This window comes from Euleptes europaea, chromosome 12 (genome assembly GCF_029931775.1).
Source record: "Euleptes europaea isolate rEulEur1 chromosome 12, rEulEur1.hap1, whole genome shotgun sequence".
Taxonomy (NCBI): domain Eukaryota; kingdom Metazoa; phylum Chordata; class Lepidosauria; order Squamata; family Sphaerodactylidae; genus Euleptes; species Euleptes europaea.
This window is the reverse complement of record NC_079323.1, coordinates 6,089,735-6,111,083: the sequence shown is the minus strand read 5'-3', so window position 1 is coordinate 6,111,083 and position 21,349 is coordinate 6,089,735. Positions and strand designations below refer to the sequence as shown.

Below are 21,349 nucleotides of genomic sequence, written 5' to 3'. Positions count from 1 at the left end.
ACTCTGGCTCTACCTGCTACCCTATTCTGGCTGTCTCCAAGTTAACACTTGGTTCTTTAGGTCAGTCCTTCTTTCTTCCAAAAATGTATATGCCTCCCCTCCAGAGACCTGCTCCGTGCAACTCCCAAAGTACCAACAATACAATAAAATCATAAAAAACATCAGAATTAGCAATACGTAAACAAGCCATAAAAACTACCTGCCTTGGGCATTGTGGGAAATTGGGACATAAATATTTTAAATAAACAAGTAAGCCTAGGCATATAACCTGCATAAAACAACATTGTGCAGCCTAAAATTATTTTCACAAAACAGAATTCAGTGTACCCTCAGAAATTCTTAACTTTCCGTCTTTCTCTCTCTCTTTTAAAAGGATAATGGGTACCTGCATGTGCATACGCCAATAATTACCTCAAATGACTGTGAAGGTGCCGGTGAGGTCTTTCAACTCAAGGTAAAGGCCCTTTGGTAACTAAGCAACTTTGCCATTGGCTGTTTCAATGCCTCTGACTTTCTCCCTCCAAAAAGCTTTCTTTTCACTTTGTGTCTTTGTGTTCCTTGTTATATTTTATGGTTGGGGCATATCTCACTGGGGTGGAGGGAGGGATGGAGAGACATCTTTAAAAACTTCAAGCTTCTTGCTCATTTCTTTTGATATATTTTTTTTAGCCCATCCAAATCTACAGGTTTACAGTTGCTAAGTAAACCTATGGAGAAGGGGGAGGGGAGTCTAATTTTTGGTTGTTCACAGCTGTTAGATGTTTCATTAGGGAAGGGGCTGTGGCTCAGTGGTGGAGCATCTGCTTGGCATGCAGAATGTCCCAGGTTCAGTCCCCAGCATCCCCAGTTAAAGGGACTAGGCAAGTAGGTGATGTGAAAGACCTCTGCCTAAGACCCTGGAGAACCATGGGGACAGGCTGTGGCTCAGAGGTAGAGCATCTGCTTGGCATGCAGAACATCCCAGGTTCAATCCCCAGCATCTCCAGTTAAAGGGATTGGGCAAGTAGGTGATGTGAAAGACCTTTGCCTGAGACCCTGGAAGAGCCACTGCCAGTCTGAGTAGACAGTACTGACTTTGATGGACCAAGGGACTGAATCAGTGTAAGGCAGCCTCATGTGTTCATGTGTTCAATCTCTGGTTGCAGAACCAACCAGAAATCTAAACAAACAAAACTGAAGCAAAACAGAAGTGTTACCATGACACATTATATGATGCAAAGTTGCACAATAGGATCCAACCCACAGCAAACTATACACGGTAGTACAGACCACAGTCCCCAACAGAAGTGTTACCATGACACATTATATGATGCAAAGTTGCACAATAGGATCCAACCCACAGCAAACTATACACGGTAGTACAGACCACAGTCCCCAATAATTTATCTTAGTAAATTTGTGAAGGAGCCCCATGGCGCAGAGTGGTCAGGTGCAGTACTGCAGTCAAAAGCTCTGCTTGCGACGTGAGTTCGATCCTGACGGAAGTCGGTTTCAGGTAGCCGGCTCGAGGTTGACTCAGCCTTCCATCCTTCTGAGGTCAGTAAAATGAGGACCCAGCTTGCTGGGGGTAAAGGGAAGACTACTGGAGAAGGCACTGGCAAAGCACCCCGTAAACATAGCCTACCTAGTAAAGGTCAGGATGTGACATCAAATTTGGAGGGGGTATTAATACTGACAAAGGGAGTTTGGGCTGTTGAGAGCTTATACCCCAAATATTCTGTTGGTCTCGAAGGTGCTACAGGACTTGAATCTAGGTCTTCGCAAAACTTGTCCTAGTGTATTCTGGCAATAGTTCCAGCGGGGGGTGGGGAGGGGGAAATTAATATTTAAGTAAGTTGCAGATGTATCATTTAAGGCTTTGTTTGCCCTAAAACTCGCTGGCTCTTGGGAGCTCAAAGGAAAGAATAAATAAAGGCCAGCATCAAAGCGAGTCATTGTTAGATCGTTCCAAGGGAGGAACAAAATGAGCATTCCTAGTTATTCTTCATATCTGACGTTAGGCTACAAAGTCGTTTGAAGCCTTTAGAACCCAGCCTATTGACTGTGCCTTCAGCCCGAGAAGATGGGGGATTATTTAGCAAAGCCATTTCTGAGTTAAAAATGGCTCATTGTTCCATCCCTTTTGAGCAGGCAGTGGAGCAAACATGAAAACAAACTGTTTTACTGCATTTGATTAAAAAAATACATTTAAAACAGAAGCTTGTTAAAATGCTTCTTCGTTTTTTCTTTACCGAAAAGTCTTCCAATGTTTAACTTAAAAATATTTTACAGGGTTAGTCTTCAGCCCAACTTTTTTCATTTTTGGACAAGGAGCATGGTAGGAAGGGAAAAATTGCTCCATTTAGATATCATGGAAACTGTGGCTTAATTAAACTGTGGTTACCATGAGCCCTGTGGTGCAGAGTCGTAATCTGCAGTACTGCAGTCCAAGCACCGCTCACGACCTGAGTTCGATCCCGACAGAAGTCGGTTTCAGGTAGCCGGATCAAGGTTGACTCAGCCTTCCATCCTTCCGAGGTCGGTAAAATGAGTACCCAGCTTGCTGGGAGTAAAGGGAAGATGACTGGGGAAGGCACTGGCAAACCACCCCGTAAACAAAGTCTGCCTAGTAAATGTCGGGATGTGACGTCACCCCATGGGTCAGGAATGACCCGTTGCTTGCACAGGGGACCTTTACCCTTTTTTACCATGATTGCATAAGAACATAAGAAAAGCCATGCTGGATCAGACCAAGGCCCATCAAGTCCAGCAGTCTGTTCACACAGCGGCCAACCAGGAAGCCCACAAACAAGATGACTGCAGTGGCATTATCTTGCCTGTGTTCCACAGCACCTAATATAATAGGCATGCTCTTCTGATCCCGGAGAGAATAGGTATGCGTCATGCATAGTTAAATTGTGGAACTCCCTGCCCCAGGATGTGGTGATGGCTGCCAACTTAGAAGGCTTTAAGAGGGGAATGGACATGTTTATGGAGGAGAGGCGTATCCATGGCTGCTAGTCAAAATGGATGCTAGTCATGATGCATACCTATTCTCTCCAGGATCAGAGGAGCATGCCTATTAGATTAGGTGCTGTGGAACACAGGCAGGATGGTCCTGCTGCAGTCGTCTTGTTTGTGGGCTTCCTAGAGGCACCTGGTTGGCCGCTGTGTGAACAGTCTGCTGGACTTGATGGGCCTTGGTTTGATCCAGTAGGGCCTTTCTTATGTTCTTATGTGGTGATGGCTTCCAACTTGGAAGGCTTTAAGAGGGGAGTGGACATGTTCATGGAGGAGAGGGCTTATCCATGGCTACTAGTCAAAATGGAGACTAGTCATGATGCATACCTATTCTCTCCAGGATCAGAGGAGCATGCCTATGATATTAGGGGCTGTGGAACGCAGGCAGGAGAATGCTGCTGCAGTCGTCTTATTTGTGGGCTTCCTGGAGGCACCTAGTTGGCCACCGTGTGAACAGACTGCTGGACTTGATGGGCCTTGGTCTGATCCAGCAGGGCCTTTCTTATGTTCTGATATCCTGTTAACACTACCTGCCAACATGTGCAGAGCATGAAAGAGAAACTTTGAGACGGGTCTATTGGCATCCCCTGTAATTAGAAACCTAATGGCAGAGAAGGAGAGCAAGGATAAGGGAGAGGAATGGGAACAGGCGAATGCCTTTGGGAAGACCTTGGAAGCACCCTGCGGGGCTGCCTGTTGTAGGAGAGAGAGCTGCCTTCATTCGCTTTGATATTAATCTCTGTGAACCAACGGTATGCTCCAGTGCAGCTCGGTTGTCCTAATCCTTTCCTATTTCTTCTGATATTTTAACATTCAAATGTCATGCTTGTGTGTGCGTGTATGAGCATCAAGCTTCTAGATTCATGGCGCTCATTAGAGCTGGCAAAGGGTGCGAGCTTTTTGTTTTCCTTGATAATTTGCTCCAAGGCATTTGCCGATGTTTTTCAACGCTTTGTGAACCTCGGCGGTCGTGGAGGAACAGAATTGTCTTGGAAGGCTGTGTGTTTTTTTTTAATGTAGTTGCCAGCCCTATCAAACTGAGGAAGAAGAGTTGGTTTTTATACTCCAACCTTTTCTACCACTTAACGCAGAATCAAACTGGCTTACAACCGCCTTCCCTTCCCTTCCCCACAACAGACACCCTGTGAGGTAGGCGAGGCTAAGAGAGTGACTGGCCCAAGGTCACCCAGCTGACTTCGTGTGGAGGTTTGGAGAAACAAATCCAGTTCACTAGATTAGCCTCTGCTGCTCATGTGGAGGAGTGGGGAATCAAACCCGGTTCTCCAGATCAGAGTCCTCCGCTCCAAACCACCTCTCTTACCCTCTGCACCACGCTGGCTACACCACGCTGTGCAAGTTTTGAACACACATGAAGCTGCGTTATGCGGAATCAGACCCTCGGTCCATCAAAGTCAGTACTGTCTACTGAGACCGGCAGCGGCTCTCCAGGGTCTCAGGCAGGGGTCTTTCAAATCACCTACTGGCCTAGTCCCTTTAACTGGAGATGCCGGTGATTGAACCTGGGAACTTCTGCATGCCAAGCAGATGCTTTACCACTGAGCCACGGCCCCTCCCCTTCTTTTGTTCTTTCTTTTCTGCTCTCCCTTGTGTCTACTGCGAAATATGGAATTATTGGACATCACCCCAATCTTTGTGAGTGTAGAGACACAGGGCTGAGTCAGACAGTAGCGGTCCCCAGTTACCTGGGAAACTGACCATGTTAAGTAGACATACAAGGGATGGATTGTCCACGCGCGTAGTAGATTCCGTTTGAAAGCTGTGTCCCTATGTGGTGGTTGGTGGTCATACGACAGTGTATTGGGTGGGTGGGCTGGCACTGTTTGCTCTGCCCCCTACCCTCCACCATATTAGGACAGTTATATCCTGTGTTTTTGTTTTTAAATTAAAGAATGTTCTGGTTTTCATAGCTGGCTTCCTCTCACATCTAGCCACCGTGGTGTAGTGGTTAAGAGCGGTGATTTGGAGCAGTGGACTCTGATCTGGAGAACCGGGTTTGATTCTCCACTCCTCCACATGAGCGGCGGAGGCTAATCTGGTGAACCGGGTTTGTTTCCCCACTCCTACACACGAAACCAGCTGGGTGACCTTGGGCTAGTCACAGCTCTCTTAGAGCTCTCTCAGCCCCACCCACCTCATAGGGTGTCTGTTGTGAGGGGAGGGGAAGGGAAGGTGATTGTAAGCCTGTTTGATTCTCCCTTAAGTGGTAGAGAAAGTCGGCATATAAAAACCAACTCTTCTTCTTCTATTTTCTGCCTCTCCTTTGTTTTCTTTTGTTGCAAGCCTCATCTCACAAAAGAAGGAATATATGTCTGGTGTTTCCCCCCCCCCTTTTCTCTTGACTTCTCTCTCTCTAGGAAGACTAAGGATCATGATAGGATTGGAAGATTTTGTTCTGCAAGCGGCGGGCAAGAAAAAGAGAGATTTCTTTTTCTGTTCAATGCTCTTCTTTGCATCCATAGCAGACGGTATTGTCTTGTCGCTTTGAAGCAAGGCATTCAAAGAAGTCGAAGAGTTCTTAAGGTTTCTCTTCCGCCCCCTGCCTCGAAACACTTCTGTACTGTTCGAAGAAAGCATTTAGGCACTTAAATCTTCCCCGGGCTTTAAACGCAGAACGAAACGTCCTCCTAAAACTGGAGCGGTGGACGACGTTGTTTCTTGTTTTCATGTAACAACTGCTGCATTTTCTTCGCTCGCCAGATGGCTTCAAGGCAGGATGAAAAACTTCCTCTCTGGTTGCAAACTATTCGCTGGTTATTTCCAAGCTGGTGAATGCCTAGGGCAATCTGGGGAATTGGGTAGAGTGTTGGACTAAGATGCTGGAGGCATAAGTTCAAATCCCTACACAGTGCCGTGCAGTAGGTGACCTAGCACCAGTAACTCTGTCTAACCTACCTCATAGGGCTGTTATGAAGCGAAAATGGGAGAGGCATATATGCTGCCCTGAGCTACTTGACTGAAAGTTGGGATTTTAAAAATAAAATAAAATGAATGCATCCTGTCCAATACTGCATTTGAGGCTTTTTAAAAGAAACCCTCTCCCCCCAACTGAGTTCACATGTTGCTTGAGTGTCTTGTGTGTAGGGTTTCCAGGTTGAATGCTGGATTTGATTCTGGTTTCAGGCTTGTTTCTTGACTCCTTTGGGGATTTTATTGATCTCAAAGGGCTATCCTTGGGTTTCTGTGTGACAATGTGTGCGGCTTTTGTGAGCGTTCCGTATTGAAAGGTCTGAGAAATATTTTGTGTGTGATCAACACGGCTGTTCAGTGAGAATCATAGAATCATAGAGTTGGAAGGGACCACCAGGGTCATCCAGTCCAACCCCTGCACAATGCAGGAAATTCACAACTACCTCTCCCCCACACACACACACATTCAGTGACCACTACTTCATGCCCAGAAGATGGCCAAGGTGCCCTCCCTCTCATGATCTGCCTAAGGTCATAGAATCAGCATTGCTGACAGATGGCCATCTAGCCTCTTCTTAAAAACTTCCAGGGAAGAAGCGCTTACCACTTCCCGAGGAAGCCTGTGCCACTGAGGAACCGCTCTAACTGTTAGAAAATTCTTCCTAATGTCTAGACGGAAACTCTCTTGATTTAATTTCAACCCGTTGGTTCTGGTTTGCTAGACAATTACAGGAGAAATCCCCATGTCCCTGCTATTTTTTTTTTTTTTTAAGCATGGTGTGTTCCTAGTTTCCAAGACTGGTTTTCAGCCACAAACCGTAGTTTGTTGCTTGGATATAATAGCAAACCGTGGTTTGCTCCTAATCTACTTTTTCACTCAACTAGTAAATAAGTTGCAGAATTCGCTGCTTGTTTATGTCGTGATGGCCACTACCATAGATGGCTTTAGAGGGGGATTAGACAGATTCAAATCATGGAGGATTGGTAGAGCCATCAATGGCTACTAGCCAGGGTGACTGACAGGAGCTTCCACGTCCACTGGCAATAAGCTTGTTGAATGCCAGTGCTAGGAGGTAGCATCAAGGGGAGGTGTTGGCCTCTATAACTGGTTTCTTGGCCCACCAAGACAACTGGTTGACCACTGTGTAAAACAGAATGCTGGACTAGGTGGCATTGATCTGATCCACAAGGGCCTGTGTACAGTTCTGGTCATCACACCTAAACAAGGATATTGCAGAGCTTGAGAAGGTGCCGAAAAGAGCAACCAAAATGATCAGGGGACTAGAGCAACTGCCCTATGAGGAATGGTTAAAACGCTTCGGGCTATTTAGCTTGGAAAGAAGGCGGTAAAGGGGAGACATGATGTGTGTGTTAAGTGCCGTCAAGTCGCTTCCGACTCATGGCGACCCTATGAATGAAAGTCCTCCAAAATGTCCTATCTTTGACAGCCTTGCTCAGATCTTGCAAATTGAAGGCTGTGGCTTCCTTTATTGAGTCAATGCATCTCTTGTTGGGTCTTCCTCTTTTCCTGCTGCCCTCAACTTTTCCTATCATGACGGTCTTTTCCAGTGACTCTTGTCGTCTCATGACGTGACCAAAATACGACGGCCTCAGTTTAGTCATTTTAGCTTCTAGGGTCAGTTCAGGCTTGATTTGATCTATAACCAACTGATTTGTTTTTTTGGCAGTCCATGGAATCTGTAACACTTTCCTCCAACACCACATTTCAAAGGAATCTATTTTCTTCCTATCAGCTTTCTTCACTGTCCAACTTTCACACCCATACATAGTAATAGGGAATACGATGGCATGAATTAATCTAGTCTTGGTGGCCAGTGACACATCCTTACACTTCAAAATCATTTCTAGCTCCTTCATGGCTGCCCTTCCCAGTCTCATGATAGAGGTCTATAAAATTATGCCACAGGGAGAAGCTTTTCTCCCTCCCTCGTAATACCAGAACGCGGGGTCATCTGCTGAAGCCGGAGGATGAGAGATTCAAAACAGACAAAAAGAAGTACTTCTTCACACAACGTGTAGTTAAATTGTGGGACTCCCTGCCCCAGGATGTGGTCATGGCTGCCAACTTGGAAGGCTTTAAGAGGGGAGTGGACATGTTCATGGAAGAGAGGGCTATCCATGGCTACTAGTCAAAATGGACACTAGTCATGATGCATACCTATTCTCTCCAGGATCAGAGGAGCAGGCCTATTCTATGAGGTGCTGTGGAACACAGGCAGGATGGTGCTGCTGCAGTCGTCTTGTTTGTGGGCTTCCTAGAGGAACCTGGTTGGCCACTGTGTGAACAGACCGCTGGACTTGGTGAACCTTGGTTTGATCCAGCATGGCCTTTCTTATGTTCTTATATATTTATTTAAACCAGAAATTAATGGCATACATGGGTAGAGAGATTTCCAAAGCAACTCAGGATCTCCTCCACGTTACTTCCAAATCCAGCCTAAATCTGAATCAAGCTAGCGTGGAGGCTGTGGCTCAGTGGTAGAGCACCTGCTCGGCATGCAGAAGGTCCCAGGTTCAATCCCCGGCATCTCCAGTTAAAGGGACTAGGCAAGTTGGTGATGTTAAAGACCTCTGCCTGAGACCCTGGGGAGCCATGGAGAGGGGCTGTGGCTCAGCTGTAGAGCACCTGCTCAGCATGCAGAAGGTCCCAGGTTCAATCCCCAGCATCTCCAGTTAAAGGGACTAGGCAAGTTGGTGATGTGAAAGACCTCTGCCTGAGACCCTGGGGAGCTGTTGCCAGTCTGAGTAGACAATACTGACTTTGATGGATGAAGGGTCTGATTCAGTATAACACAGCTTCATGTGTTCATGTGTACTAGGTCAAAAAAAGTATCTGATGCTTATCGAGTGCAGTTGAACACAATCCATCTGCACGTGCCAAAAAACACATGCCCTGTAGGAATGTCTGATTTCAGTAAGTTCTTAGACCTTATTTGGAGTGTCAGCTTCTCCCTGATTCTTTCCTGTGGTGCCAGGATTTAATAGTAGGGTGGATTTGATCTTCCCCCAGCATTTACCAATGCCCATCTTGGCAACAGTCAAAAGAGAGATAAGATCCTTGTGAAATATCTTGGTGTGTTCCTCGTAAAACAATTAGTTCTGCTTGTCCCCACAAATAGAAGAAGAGTTGGTTTTTATATGCCGACTTTCTCTACCACTTAAGGAAGACTCAAACCGGTTTACAATCTCCTTCCCCTCCCCACAACAGACACCCTGTGAGGTAGGTGGGGCTGAGAGAGCTCTAACAGAGCTGTGACTAGCCTAGGGTCACCCAGCCGGTTTCATGCGTAGGGGTGGGGAAACCAACCCGGTTCACCTGATTAGAGTCCACCGCTCATGTGGAGGAACAGGGAATCAAACCCAGTTGTCCAGATTAGACCCCGCTGCTCATGTGGAGGAACAGGGAATCAAACCCAGTTGTCCAGATTAGACCCTGCTGCTCATGTGGAGGAATGGGGAATCAAAACCCAGTTGTCAAGATTAGAGTCCACCACTTCACCATGCCAGCTCTCTGAATGTGCAGAGAGTGAGGGTGGTTGCCAGCATGCTGGCCCCACCTTCTGCAGTGGTGTAGTCGCCAGTTTATGAGCGCGGCACCTGCGTGCAGAAGAGGTGTCCCCCTGTATGCCCCCTCTTCATGCCCACTGATTATCTCTCTCTTGCTCTCAGCCCAGTCTTCCTTGTTGTGAGGATAAAATGGAGGAAAGGATAACCATGCTTCACCCCTCTGAGACCCGTGGCAAAAGGGGCGGGATAAACGTGCTGTAAATAATCCTAACATTGGAATCTTGTAATCAATAATAGTTTATTAGTTTCTCACTCTGTCTCTTGCAGCGTGCAACTGAAGACGGGGAGCCTGGAGAAAACCCCCATTTCTTCGATGTTCCTGCCTTTCTAACCGTCTCGGGTCAACTCCATTTGGAAGTGATGACTGGGTAGGGAATTTTTAAATTTTATTCCCTCTTCTTTTGATGTTTGAGAGAAAAATATGGAGCCCGGAGGGTGAGATGAAAACAAGGTCAGGCTAGAAGTCCAACGGGGGTCATAGCAGAAAGACAAACCAGAGCACAGGTAATCTAGTGAACAGAATATGGAATGCAGAGGTGAAGATGCGAGTTCGTATCCAGGTAGAAGAAGAGTTGGTTTTTATATGCTTTCTCTACCTTTTAAGGGGAATCAAACCAGCTTAAAATCTCTTTCCCTTCTTCTCCCCACAACGTATAACTTGTGAGGAAGGTGGGGCTGGGAGAGTTCGGAGAGAATTGTGACTAGCCCAAGGTCACACAGCTGGCTTTATGCTTAGGAGTGGGGAATTGAACCCGGTTCTCCAGATTAGAGTCCGCCGCTCCTAACATCTACACCACGCTGGTTTCCACCAGTAGATAAATAAGAAGTGATGGTTTAAGGGCCTAGGGCAGGCTGGGAAAGGCAGAAGGAAAGCCATTGTGGTATAGTGTCTAGTCTGGTAGAATATGATTTGGGAGATCCAGGTTCAATTCTTCAGTCTGCCATGTAGAAGAAAAAGAAGAGTTGGTTTTTATATGCCGACTTTCTCTACCACTTAAGGAAGAATCAAACCGGCTTACAATCACCTTCCCCTCCCCAAAACAGACACCCTATGAGGTAGGTGGGGCTGAGAGAGTGTGACTAGCGCAAGGTCACCCAGCTGGCTTCATGTGGAGGACTGGGGAAACAAATCCAGTTCACCAGATTAGCCTCCACCACTCATGTGGAGGAGCGGGGAATCGAACCTGGTTCTCCAGATCAGACTCCTCCACTCCAAACCACCACTCTTAACCACTACACCACGCTGTAGTTCACTGGCTGACCTTGGACTAGGAGCTGTGTACAGCGCTCCTTTGGAAGAAGGGCGGGATGAAAGTGTATAAACAGAAGGATTTATTTGGGAAACTTAGGAAGTAAGGCACTGGGCAGATTAGACGCAAGCTGTTAAGACTGGTCACGCTCAAATACCCACCGGCTCAGCTCATTTTGTGCCTGCCAGCAGGGAGTCGGTAATTCGGGAAGCTCTTGGGATACATCCAAACGAACGACTGTGTCTGTTTGCGTGATTGCAAGTAGCTTCTCGTGCATAAGAAAAGGAGTTGGTTTTTATACGCCGACTTTCTCCACCACTTAAGGAAGACTCAAACCAGCTTACAACCGCCTTCCCTTTCCCTCCCCACACCCTGTGAGGTAGGCGGGACCGAGAGAGCTGTGACTAGCCCAAGGTCACCCAGATGGCCTCATGTGGAGGAGTGGGGAAACAAATCCAGTTCACCTAATTAGAGTCTGCTGCTCATGTGGAGGAGTGGGGAATTGAATCCCGTTCTCCAGATCAGAATCCATTGCTCATGTGGTGGAGTGGGGAATTGATTGGTCAGGCTGCACCTGGAGTATTGTGTGCAGTTCTAGAGGCCTCACTTCAAAAAGGATGTGGACAGAATGGAGCGGGTGCAGAAAAGAGTGACGAGGATGATCAGGAGACCAAGCCCTATGAGGAAAGGCTGAGGGAGTTGGGAAAGTTTAGCCTGGAGAAGAGGAGGTTGAGGCGAGACATAGAATCATAGAGTTGGAAGGGATCACCAGGGTCATCTAGTCCAACCCCCACACAATGCAGGAAATTCACAATTACCTCCCCCCACACACACCCAGTGACCCCTACTCCATGCCCAGAAGATGGCCAAGATGCCCTCCCTCTCATGATCTGCCTACTGTCATAGAATCAGCATTGCTGACAGATGGCCAACTAGCCTTCGCTTAAAAACCTCCAGGGAAGGAGAGCTTACCACCTCCCGAGGAAGCCTGTTCCACTGAGGAACCGCTCTGTTAGAAAATTCTTCCTAATGTCTAGATGGAAACTCTCCTGGGTATGATTGCTCTCTTGAAGTATATGAAGGGCTGACTCTTAGAGGAGGGCAGGGAGCTGTTCCTGTTGGCAGCAGAGGATAGGACTCACAATAATGGGTTTAAATTGCGGGCGGAAAGATACCAGCTGGATATTAAGAAATTTTTTTTTACAGAAAGGGTTGTTCGACAGTGGAAGCTTCCTAGGGAGGTGGTGAGCTCCCCCTCACTGGCAGTCTTTAAGCAGAGGCTGGACAAGCACTTGTCAGGGATCCTCTAGGATGATCCTGCATTGATCAGGGGGTTGGACTAGACGGCCTGTATGGCCCCTTTCAACTCTATGATTCTATGAAGCTGCCTTTTTCTATACAGAGAGGAAGGTGGAGTTACTTTCCCTTCTAGATAGTTTCAGACAGGTAGACATGTTGGTCTGCAGTAGGAGAGCAAGATTTGAGTCCCGTAGTACCTTAAAGACCAACAAGATACCCAGGGTATGAGCTTTCAAGACTCAAAGCTCCCTTGGCAGTACAAAGGGTACTTTGACTCTCGAAAGCTTATACCCTGGATATCTCTTAGAATCATAGGATCATAGAGTTGGAAGGGGCCACCAGGGTCATCTAGTCCAACCCCCTGCACAATGCTGGAAATTCACAACTGCCTCCCCCACTCACCCCCAGTGACCCCTACTCCATGCCCAGAAGATGGCCAAGATGCCCTCCCTCTCATCATCTGCTTAAGGTCATAGAATCAGCGTTGCTGACAGATGGCCATCTAACCTCTGCTTAAAAAACTCCAGGGAAGGAGCGCTTACCACCTCCCAAGGAAGCCCTGTTCCACTTAAGAACCGCTATAACTGTCAGAAAATTCTTCCTAATGTCTAGACGGAAACTCTTTTGATTTAATTTCAACCCGTTGTTTCTGGTCCGACCTTCTGGGGCAACAGAAAACAACTTGGCACCCTCCTCTCTATGACAGCCCTTCCAGTACTTGAACATGGTTATCATATCCCCTCTGTCTTCTCCTCTCCAGGCTAAACATACCCAGCTCCTTCAGCCTTTCCTCATAGGACTTGGTCTTTAAGATGCAACCGGGCTTGAATCTTTCCATTCTACTTTTGTGAAGAGTTCTGTGCGGCGTAGAAGCTTACACGCTCTCCCGATCAGCTGAAGTTGTCTTTAAATAAAAAGGGATCGTCTTACCATTATTATGTATTTCCCATGAGTCATCATGACTCCCCCCGGGCCAGTGATTTTAGTAAGCCGAACAGGAGTGATTGTATTTCAGTAACACCCTGTTCTATTAAGGGTCTTTATGTCTTAGAATAGCATTTGGTGTATCTTGAAACCATGCAGAAGAATAAATTGGGGAAATGTGGCGTCTTTTCTTCAGAACAAAGGCTCTCACGGTGTCATTTAGCTGGGGTGTTTCCTCCCCCCCTTGCAACGGCTATAAAATAAACATCCAGAACGCTCTGCGTACAGAACATAATGTTACTGCTTTACACTTTGTTTTTCAATAACATGTTCCTTTTTATTTGAAAAAAATACACAGAGAGAGAGGTATTTTCAGTGGATCTAATGCAAACTAAATTTAGATGGGTTATATTTATCCTTAGTGAGAAACGCTTGTTCTTTCGAGCCAAAGCGGCATTCCAAACTTCCAGTCTTCAAAAGTTTTAACGGGCAGATTTTAAACAGATTACGGGGAAGCGAGCGTTTGTTTCGGACAATACTTTTAAAGAACAAAATCTCGACTTAGATCTTACAATCCAAGTTTCTGAAGCAATTGGGGGGGAAACTGTTTCGTTCACGGTGTGTAATTGTGTTGTTTAATTAATGCGACGAGGGCGGTCATCACATGATAATTTAATGCGGGGTTTTAGATGGATTCAAATACCAATGTTAATGTGGTAAGAGTCAGCTATCGCGTAATATATGAAGCTGCCATACAGAGTCGGACCGCTGGTCCCTGTAGCTCAGTATTGCCTACTTTGACTGGCAGCTGTTCTCCAGGATCTCAGACACAGAAAGGATCATTCCCAACACCAAGGCGGCGAGCCCGCGATGTTGTATAGGCAAAGCAAGTGCTCTAGCCAGCGTGGTGTTGTGGTTAAGAGCGGTGGTTTGGAGCTGCGAACTCTGATCTGGAGAACCGGGTTTGATTCCCCACTCCTCCACATTAGCGGCAGAGGCTAATCTGGTGAACCGGGTTGGTTTCCCGACTCCTACACATGAAGCCAGCTGGGTGACCTTGGGCTAGTCATGGTTGTCTCTGAACTTTCTCAGCCCCACCTACCTCACAAGGTGTCTGTTGTGGGGAGGGGAAGGGAAGGTGGTTGTAAACCGGTTTGATTCTCCCTTAAGTGGTAGAGAAAGTCGGCATATAAAATCCAACTCTTCTTCTCCTCCTTCTCTTCCTCCTCCTCATCATGGGTTCCCTCTGCAGAGGATGCAATGTGGAGTAAGTTCTCTCAGCAGGACGGCGTATGACCTGCTCAACATGATCGCAGCTGATTTGCAGCCGAGGTCAGGCCAGGCTTTCTACATTGTTCCCCTGTGGAAAATTCCAATTTGCTCGGGACATGAGAACGATGACTTTAAATGGTTTTGTGTGTTGGGAGTTCTTGTTTTTCCCCATCAAAAATCGGAGCGGGGTCATTACGGTGACCTTGATGTTTACTCACTTTTTTAAAAAGGACAAAGCAACAAAAAAAATGACGTCGAGGATTGAGGAGAAGGAGAAAGATCGTGTGTAATACGGTTTGGAAAGAAGCTGCCATGCTGTTTCTGGCTCAGAAAATCCGCTGCGGCTGCAAGATAGTTCCCGATGCATAACCCTTCCATGCATTTTCCTTATCTTTCATGTACAGATACAGAGAGATCTTTTCATGTTTAATTAGTGTTTGGAAAGCATTTTTCAGCTCCGGTTTTGGGCACTCAGCCCGCAGCTGTGCTCCGTGGAGTGTTCCCAAATCTATTCCAAGCTAACCCCCACCCCGTGGGAGGGGGCAGTGGATTTACCATTTTCTTCACCCTCTGCTGCAGAATATATGTGAATTGGGCGGCTGGAGCCAACCTGAACCTGCATTGAGTCAAGATTGGCTGTTCTTCTCTTGTGTGTGGGGAGGGGAAGGGAAGGTGATTGTAAGTTGTGGGAGGGGGTGTGGCTTAGTGGTAGAGCATCTGCAGAAGGTCCCAAGTTCAATCCCTGGCATCTCCAGTTAAAGGGACCAGGCAAGTAGGTGATGTGAAAACCCCCTGCCTGAGACCCTGGAGAGCCGCTGCCAGTCTGAGTAGACAATGCTGACTTTGATGGACCAAGGGTCTGATTTAGTATAAGGCAGCTTCACGTGTTCGTGTGTTCAATCTCCCAACTTGGGGAGGGGCTGTAGCTCAGTGGCAGAGCATCTGCTTCGCATGTAGAAGGTCCCAGGTTCAATCCCCGGCATCTCCAGTTAAAGGGACTAGGCTAGTAGGTGATGTGAAAGACCCCTGCATGAGACCCTAGAGAGCTGCTGCCAGTCTGAGTAGACAATACTGACTTTGATGGACCAAGGGTCTGATTCAGTATAAGGCAGCTTCATGTGTTCATGTGTAAGTTTGACTCTTCCTTAAGTGGTAGAGAAAGTCGGCATATCCAAACCAACTCTTCTTCTTGGCTGCAAGCCACGGGAGATGCAGCATCAATCCGTTCTGAAAACTTAAATTGACTGTGTGTGTGTTCAGCGCGCCATTCCGTTATTAGGGGTGCTGACGTCCACAACCGGGGAAGAGAAATGCCCACATTGAACATATTTGGCATACATTAAATTAGCAGTGTCTTTCTTCCTCTCCTCTCCCCCCCTCCATATTTATTTCGTTCCTGTCATCCAATTAAAAAAAACAAGGTTGGATAAAATGGCATGTGTATTATGTGATTTTTAAAAATTGCCCAGTAATTTAATCTTAATGAGGATATTATTATTCTTCGCCACCCTTACTCAGCCAATCTCCCCGCAGTGGCCGGCATCCCTTTCCAGCCAGGCAGAGCAATTTCTAAAGCAGCTTAGCTGACTGAGCGGTAATCCCGGGCTGGTGGTTGGTACTTAGGGAACCAGCAGGCCCAGGGATTCCTGACCCGAATAAACCAGGCTAGCCCGATCTCATCAGATCTCAGAAGCTAAGCAGAATTCGGTCATGGTTAGTACTTGGATGGGAGACCGGCGAGGAAATGCTGGGGAAGGGCTGTGGTTCAGTGGTAGAGCATCTGCTTGGCATGCAGAAGGTCCTAGGTTCAATCCCTGGCATCTCCAGTTAAAGGGACCAGGCAAGTAGGTGATGAGAAAGGCCTCTGCCTGAGACCCTGGAGAGCTGCTGCCGGTCTGAGTAGGCAATACTGACTTTGATGGACCAAGGGCCCAATTCAGTAGAAGGCAGCTTCGTGTGTTCAGTTCACCTGGAGAAAATGGCAGCTTTGGCAATTGGACTCGATGGCATTGAAGTCTGTTCAACTCAGATCAGACATTTGTGATCTACCATTCATGATATATCACAAGTCCTAGTGCAAGTTACAGCTCTGTGTAAACAGGTCATACCCGCCGATAACGTGCGTGTGTGGTCTTTTGGAAAGCAGAAGTGCTGCTTCCTTTGAAATTGGCCTTCGGATGAGGCGTTCTGCATTTGTTTCGAGCAGCATATGTTGATGTGAGATTGCAAAACTGTAGGTTGGCAGCTGCGTCGTGCTTTTTTGGCACAAGAAAAGTCTCTGGGTTTCTTTTCTCCTCTGCGAGAGCTTCTTCGTGCAAATATTCTTAGATGTTAAAAACACCTGCCGTTTCTATTGACCTGAATTGGAGAGATGCATCTCTCACACACACCAGAATAGTTCTTCTGGTGTGTGTGAGGGCGGGAGGCAGGAATTTGAGTCCATGGTTCTTTAGGAACGAGTTCATTAGCTCACTTTAAAAAGGGTAAGCTATTCATGCTTTCGTGGGCATCCCCTGCAAATATTCACACTTTCCCATTTGATGGTAGCGCAACTGAATTTGATGAAACATATTCCAGTTAAAGGAAAACTCTAGAGTGGGACCATCTGCTTAAAAGAGTATATTCCAAACTATGTACTTAGCCCTAGGTCACCCCAGTTTGCTGCAAGAAAAGCTCCAAGATGCAGGAGGATGCCTGCTGCAACTCTGTATATGATCTCCTACTCTGGCCTTGCCTTCTTCAAACTAGCCTCCACTGTGTTTGTGTGTAAAGTGCCGTCAAGTCTCAGCCGACTTATGGCAGCTCAGTAGGGTTTTCAAGGCAAGAGACATTCAGAGGTGGTTTGCCATTGCCTTCCTCTGCTTAGCGGCCCTGGTATTCCTTGGTGGTTTCCCATCTAACCAGGGTCGACCCTACTTAGCTTCTGAGATCTGACGAAAGCAGGCTAGCCTGTGCAACCCAGTTCAGGGCAGCTTTCACCATAATTGGCTGATTTTTGAGGGGAGGGATTTACTGCTACTGAAATCTCAACATGTATTAATGCTGTTGTTTTGCAAGTTGTGGTTTTAACATTAATATTTCAGACTACAGTACTTCTTGCAGGTCCCGAACAGCTGACAAGCCCCCCTTCTTCATAGCAGTTCACCTGGAACCTTGCCTTTCAAATTTTAGGTGCCAGGCAAAATCCCCTTTTTTTTGACTTACCTAAGCATTCTGCTAACTGTGTGGCCCTCTCTTCTGTCGTTCAACTGAGATGTATTAACTGCTCTTTCTGTACTGTTCTACCGTACTTTTATTGTGCTTTGGATGCTGCTAGCCTACTATTTTATTATGCTACTTTTACTGTTGATTTTTAGATGACTTGTAATGCATTTTTATGTTTGATGTGGCTTGGAATATTCTCTTTGGAGAATGTGGCCAATACGTTGTTGCAGACAACAGTGAGGAAAATAGGGGGGAATTGTGGCTCTCAGCTCTTTATTTCCATTTTGTGGTGCTTATACTCTTTATGCCTTTGACGTCCTTCCTTCTTTCCTCTGCGCAGGGCGTTCACCAAGGCGTTCACCTTTGGTCCTACGTTTCGTGCGGAAAATTCTCAGAGCCGCAGACATTTGGCGGAGTTTTACATGGTGGAAGCGGAGCTGGCGTTCGTTGACAGGCTTCAAGAAATCATGCAGGTGAGGAAGCTGTTGGGAAGAGAATGGTAGCGGGAGCTGGTTTTCATTCTTTTGGGACATAGTTCAACTGTTACGGTAGATGGTTTTTTAAGTGTACGTGTTTATAAACCTGTCCTCTTCTTTGCCTTGTGTGGGGAGGGGCTGTGGCTCTGTGGTAGAGCATCTTCTTGGCATGCAAAAGGTCCCAGGTTCAGTCCCTGGCATCTTCAGGCAAGCAGGTGATGTGAAAGGCCTCTGCCTGAGACCCTGGAGAACCTCTGCCAGTCTGAGTAGACAATACTGTCTTTGATGGACCAAGGGTCTGATTCAGTATAAGACAGCTTCACGTGTTTATGGGGGTGACTGAAAATTTGAACCATTTTGTTAAAAGTACAGTCCTGCTTTCCATAGTTTGCGGAATCCCAGGAGAGTGGAAGCTTTCCTGACTTCATCAGGCAGGCCATTCCACAAGGCAGGGGCCACAACGCTCAGTTATTATCAGGAGCTACACAGAGGACTTATTCATTTTGTTCTGATTTTAGTGACTTGTTGATTTTGGGGCTAAATTTAATTGTTATATAATGTTTTAATTGGACAATGGAAGAAAATAGAGTCCTTTGAAATGTTGTGCTGGAGGCAAGCGTTACTGATACCGTGGATTGCCAAAAAAACAAATCAGTGGATTCTAGATCAAATCAAGCCTGAACTGACCCTAGAAGCTAAAATGGCTAAACTGAGGCTGTCGTACTTTGGCCGCATTATGAGAAGTCAAGAGTCACTAGAAAAGACAATCATGCTAGGGAAAGTTGAGGGCAGCAGGAAAAGAGGAAGACCCAACAAGAGATGGATTGACTCTATAAAGGAAGCCACAGCTCTGAATTTTCAAGATCTGAGCAAGGATGTTAAAGATAGGACATTTGTGGGGGACATTGATTCATGGGGTCAACATGAGTTGGAAGCGACTTGACGACACTTAACACACACAGTGTTTTAATGCATTTTAATAGTGAATATATTTTTGTTTTATTGTAAGCTGCTCTGAGCCTGGCTTTGCCGAGGAAAGCGGGATAGAAGAGTGATGAATAAATCAAATAAATATTTGCTGTCCTGCCTGTCGAAGATGGGATTGAAGAGAAACCGGGTAACGATCTGCTTCTCCCACCTCCAAAGTATCTGCATTGCTAGCCTCTGGCAGGCTCTGCCGTTGAATTCCAGGAGAGGTGACCAGACCGGCTGTATTGGCCAGAGCTGGAACACCGCCGGGAAGCAGAAAGAGGGTGGACGTTGGAGTCCTTCTACATCAGCTTGGTGAGGGGGTTGGCTTGGCAGTATCACTTAACCAAGGAGGGGTCGGCGGACAGCGAATCCTGATTCGTGGCACCCCGTCGTGGCAGAATGTGTCCCTGGCTTTCCAGAACTCAGCGAGAATATTTTGGAGCCATTTCTTCTTTAGAGGAAGGAATGTCCTTGTGTTTCGTTTTCTATTTCTCGAACCGCTGCACGTTTCCCCCGAGACACCAGGGAAGCTGTGGAGCTATTTTTACTCGAGTTGCTTCAGTGATTTCGAGAAACAGGAACTGCTTCCTCCGAATAAGATCTTCACGAGGAGGAGAATATCGCAAGAGAGGCGAGTCTGTAGCTTTCTGCAGAACTGAGGAAACGATTGCAGGTTGAGGTCAGTAGATTCAGGATGCCTCCGCGCTCCACTTGCCCAAGCCGTGACTTCATAATATTGTGCACACAGGCGACACACCTCCTATTTGACACTTCTGCACCCCCTCCTGCAATCATTTTAGGAGAGAATCCATGTTGCTCCGCAGTAGAACAGCTAGATTCAGGTCCAGGAGCTCCTTGGAGACCAACGAGATTTTGGGAATATAAACTTTCGAGTGTCAAGACTCCCTTTGTCAGATATCTGGCGAAGGGATCTTTGATTCTCAAAAGTTTTTACCCAGAAAATCTTGTTGGTCTCTGAGTGCTACTGGACCTGAATCTGACTCTTAGAATCATAAAATCATAGAGTTGGAAGGTACCACCAGGGTCATCTAGTCCAACCCCCTGCACAATGCAGGAAAATCACAACTGTCTCCCCCACACACACACAGTGACCCCTACTCCTAAAGATGGCCAAGATGCCCTTTTCCGTTCTGCAATGTAGCTGTGCAGTCAGCAAACCATGGAAAATATAATACACACAAATAATTCCCTCTCTGTCCACGTTTTCACCTCTCCTGTTTCTAGGGTTGCCAGCTCTGGGTTGGGAAATACCTGGAGATTTGTGGGGAGGAGGTGCAGCCTGAGGAGGATTGGGTTTGGGGAAAGGAGGGGCTTAAATGGGATTCATTGCCATAGCGTCCACCTTCCAAAGTGGCCATTTTCTCCAGGTGAACTGATCTCTGTCACCTGGAGATCAGATTTTCCTAGTGGAAGATCTCCAGCTACTACCCTATCTAGAGATCAATTGTAATAGTGGGAGATCTCCACTTGGGGGGAGGCAACCCTATCTGGAGATCAGTTGTAATGGTGGGAGAAGTCCAGATGGCACCTGGAGGGTGGCAACCCTATGTGCTTCCGTTTCTATTCTTATCCCTTTCTTTAGTTAAATTGTGGAGCTCCCTGCCCCAGGGTGTGGTGGCGGCTTCCAATTTGGAAGGCTTTAGGAGGGGAGTGGACACGTTCATGGAGGAGAGGGCTATCCATGACTACTAGTCATGATGCATACCTATTCTCTCCAGGATCTGAGGAGCAGGCCCATTATATCAGGTGCTGTGGAACACAGGCAGGATGGTGCTGCTACAGTCGCCTTGTTTGTGGGCTTCCTAGAGGCACCTGGCTGGCCACTGTGTGAACAGAGTGCTGGACTTGATGGGCCTTGGTCTGATCCAGCATGGGTTTTCTTATGTTCTTATGTTCTCTCCCTGGACTCTCATCTCTCCCATGCACATGCACAGTGTCAGGTGGCTCAAAACACAACAGGTCTGGAACCAATGTGTACAGTCACCACCTGTGGTGTTTTGCTTAAGCAGAGGCCCTGGTATACAGTACAAGGCAGAGCTTCCTCTTTCTAGGAAACAAAAGTCTCGTCTTGGCTTTCCCAGAACGCCGTCTGTGCTTGTTAGGACATCTTTGCTGTAGACTAACAACCCGCATTCCCACAGCACGCAGCCAAGGCGGCTTTCTCTTCAGGACAGACAAAAGGAAATACTTGTTTACACAATGAGTGACGAAAATGTGGAATTCATTGCCAGGGGATGTATTGATGGCTACAGGCACAGACAGCTTTAAAGGGGGATTAACGGTTTCATGGAGAAAAGGTCTACTAGCCATGGGGACTACAGGGAACCTCCAAGTTCAGAGGCAGTAAACCTCTGAATAGCAGTGCCAGGAGGCAACATCAGGGGCAGGCTTCTGCCCCTATGCTCGGTCCTCTGG

The 21,349-nt window shown here is 46.9% G+C and overlaps 1 protein-coding gene and 1 non-coding gene across 2 annotated transcripts in view; both read left to right on the top strand.

Moving 5' to 3' along the window:
• NARS2 (asparaginyl-tRNA synthetase 2, mitochondrial) overlaps positions 1 to 21,349 on the top strand; it is a 45,341-nt gene that overhangs the window by 11,819 nt on the left and 12,173 nt on the right. Inside the window, exons 5-7 of the mRNA XM_056858615.1 lie at positions 374 to 454; positions 9,784 to 9,884; positions 17,806 to 17,938. Coding sequence (XP_056714593.1) covers positions 374 to 454; positions 9,784 to 9,884; positions 17,806 to 17,938 — 315 coding nt within the window. The remainder of the gene's footprint in view (positions 1 to 373; positions 455 to 9,783; positions 9,885 to 17,805; positions 17,939 to 21,349) is intronic.
• On the top strand, positions 15,178 to 15,249 carry TRNAA-CGC (transfer RNA alanine (anticodon CGC)). The gene has a single exon. It is a non-coding gene; the product is annotated as a tRNA-Ala (tRNA).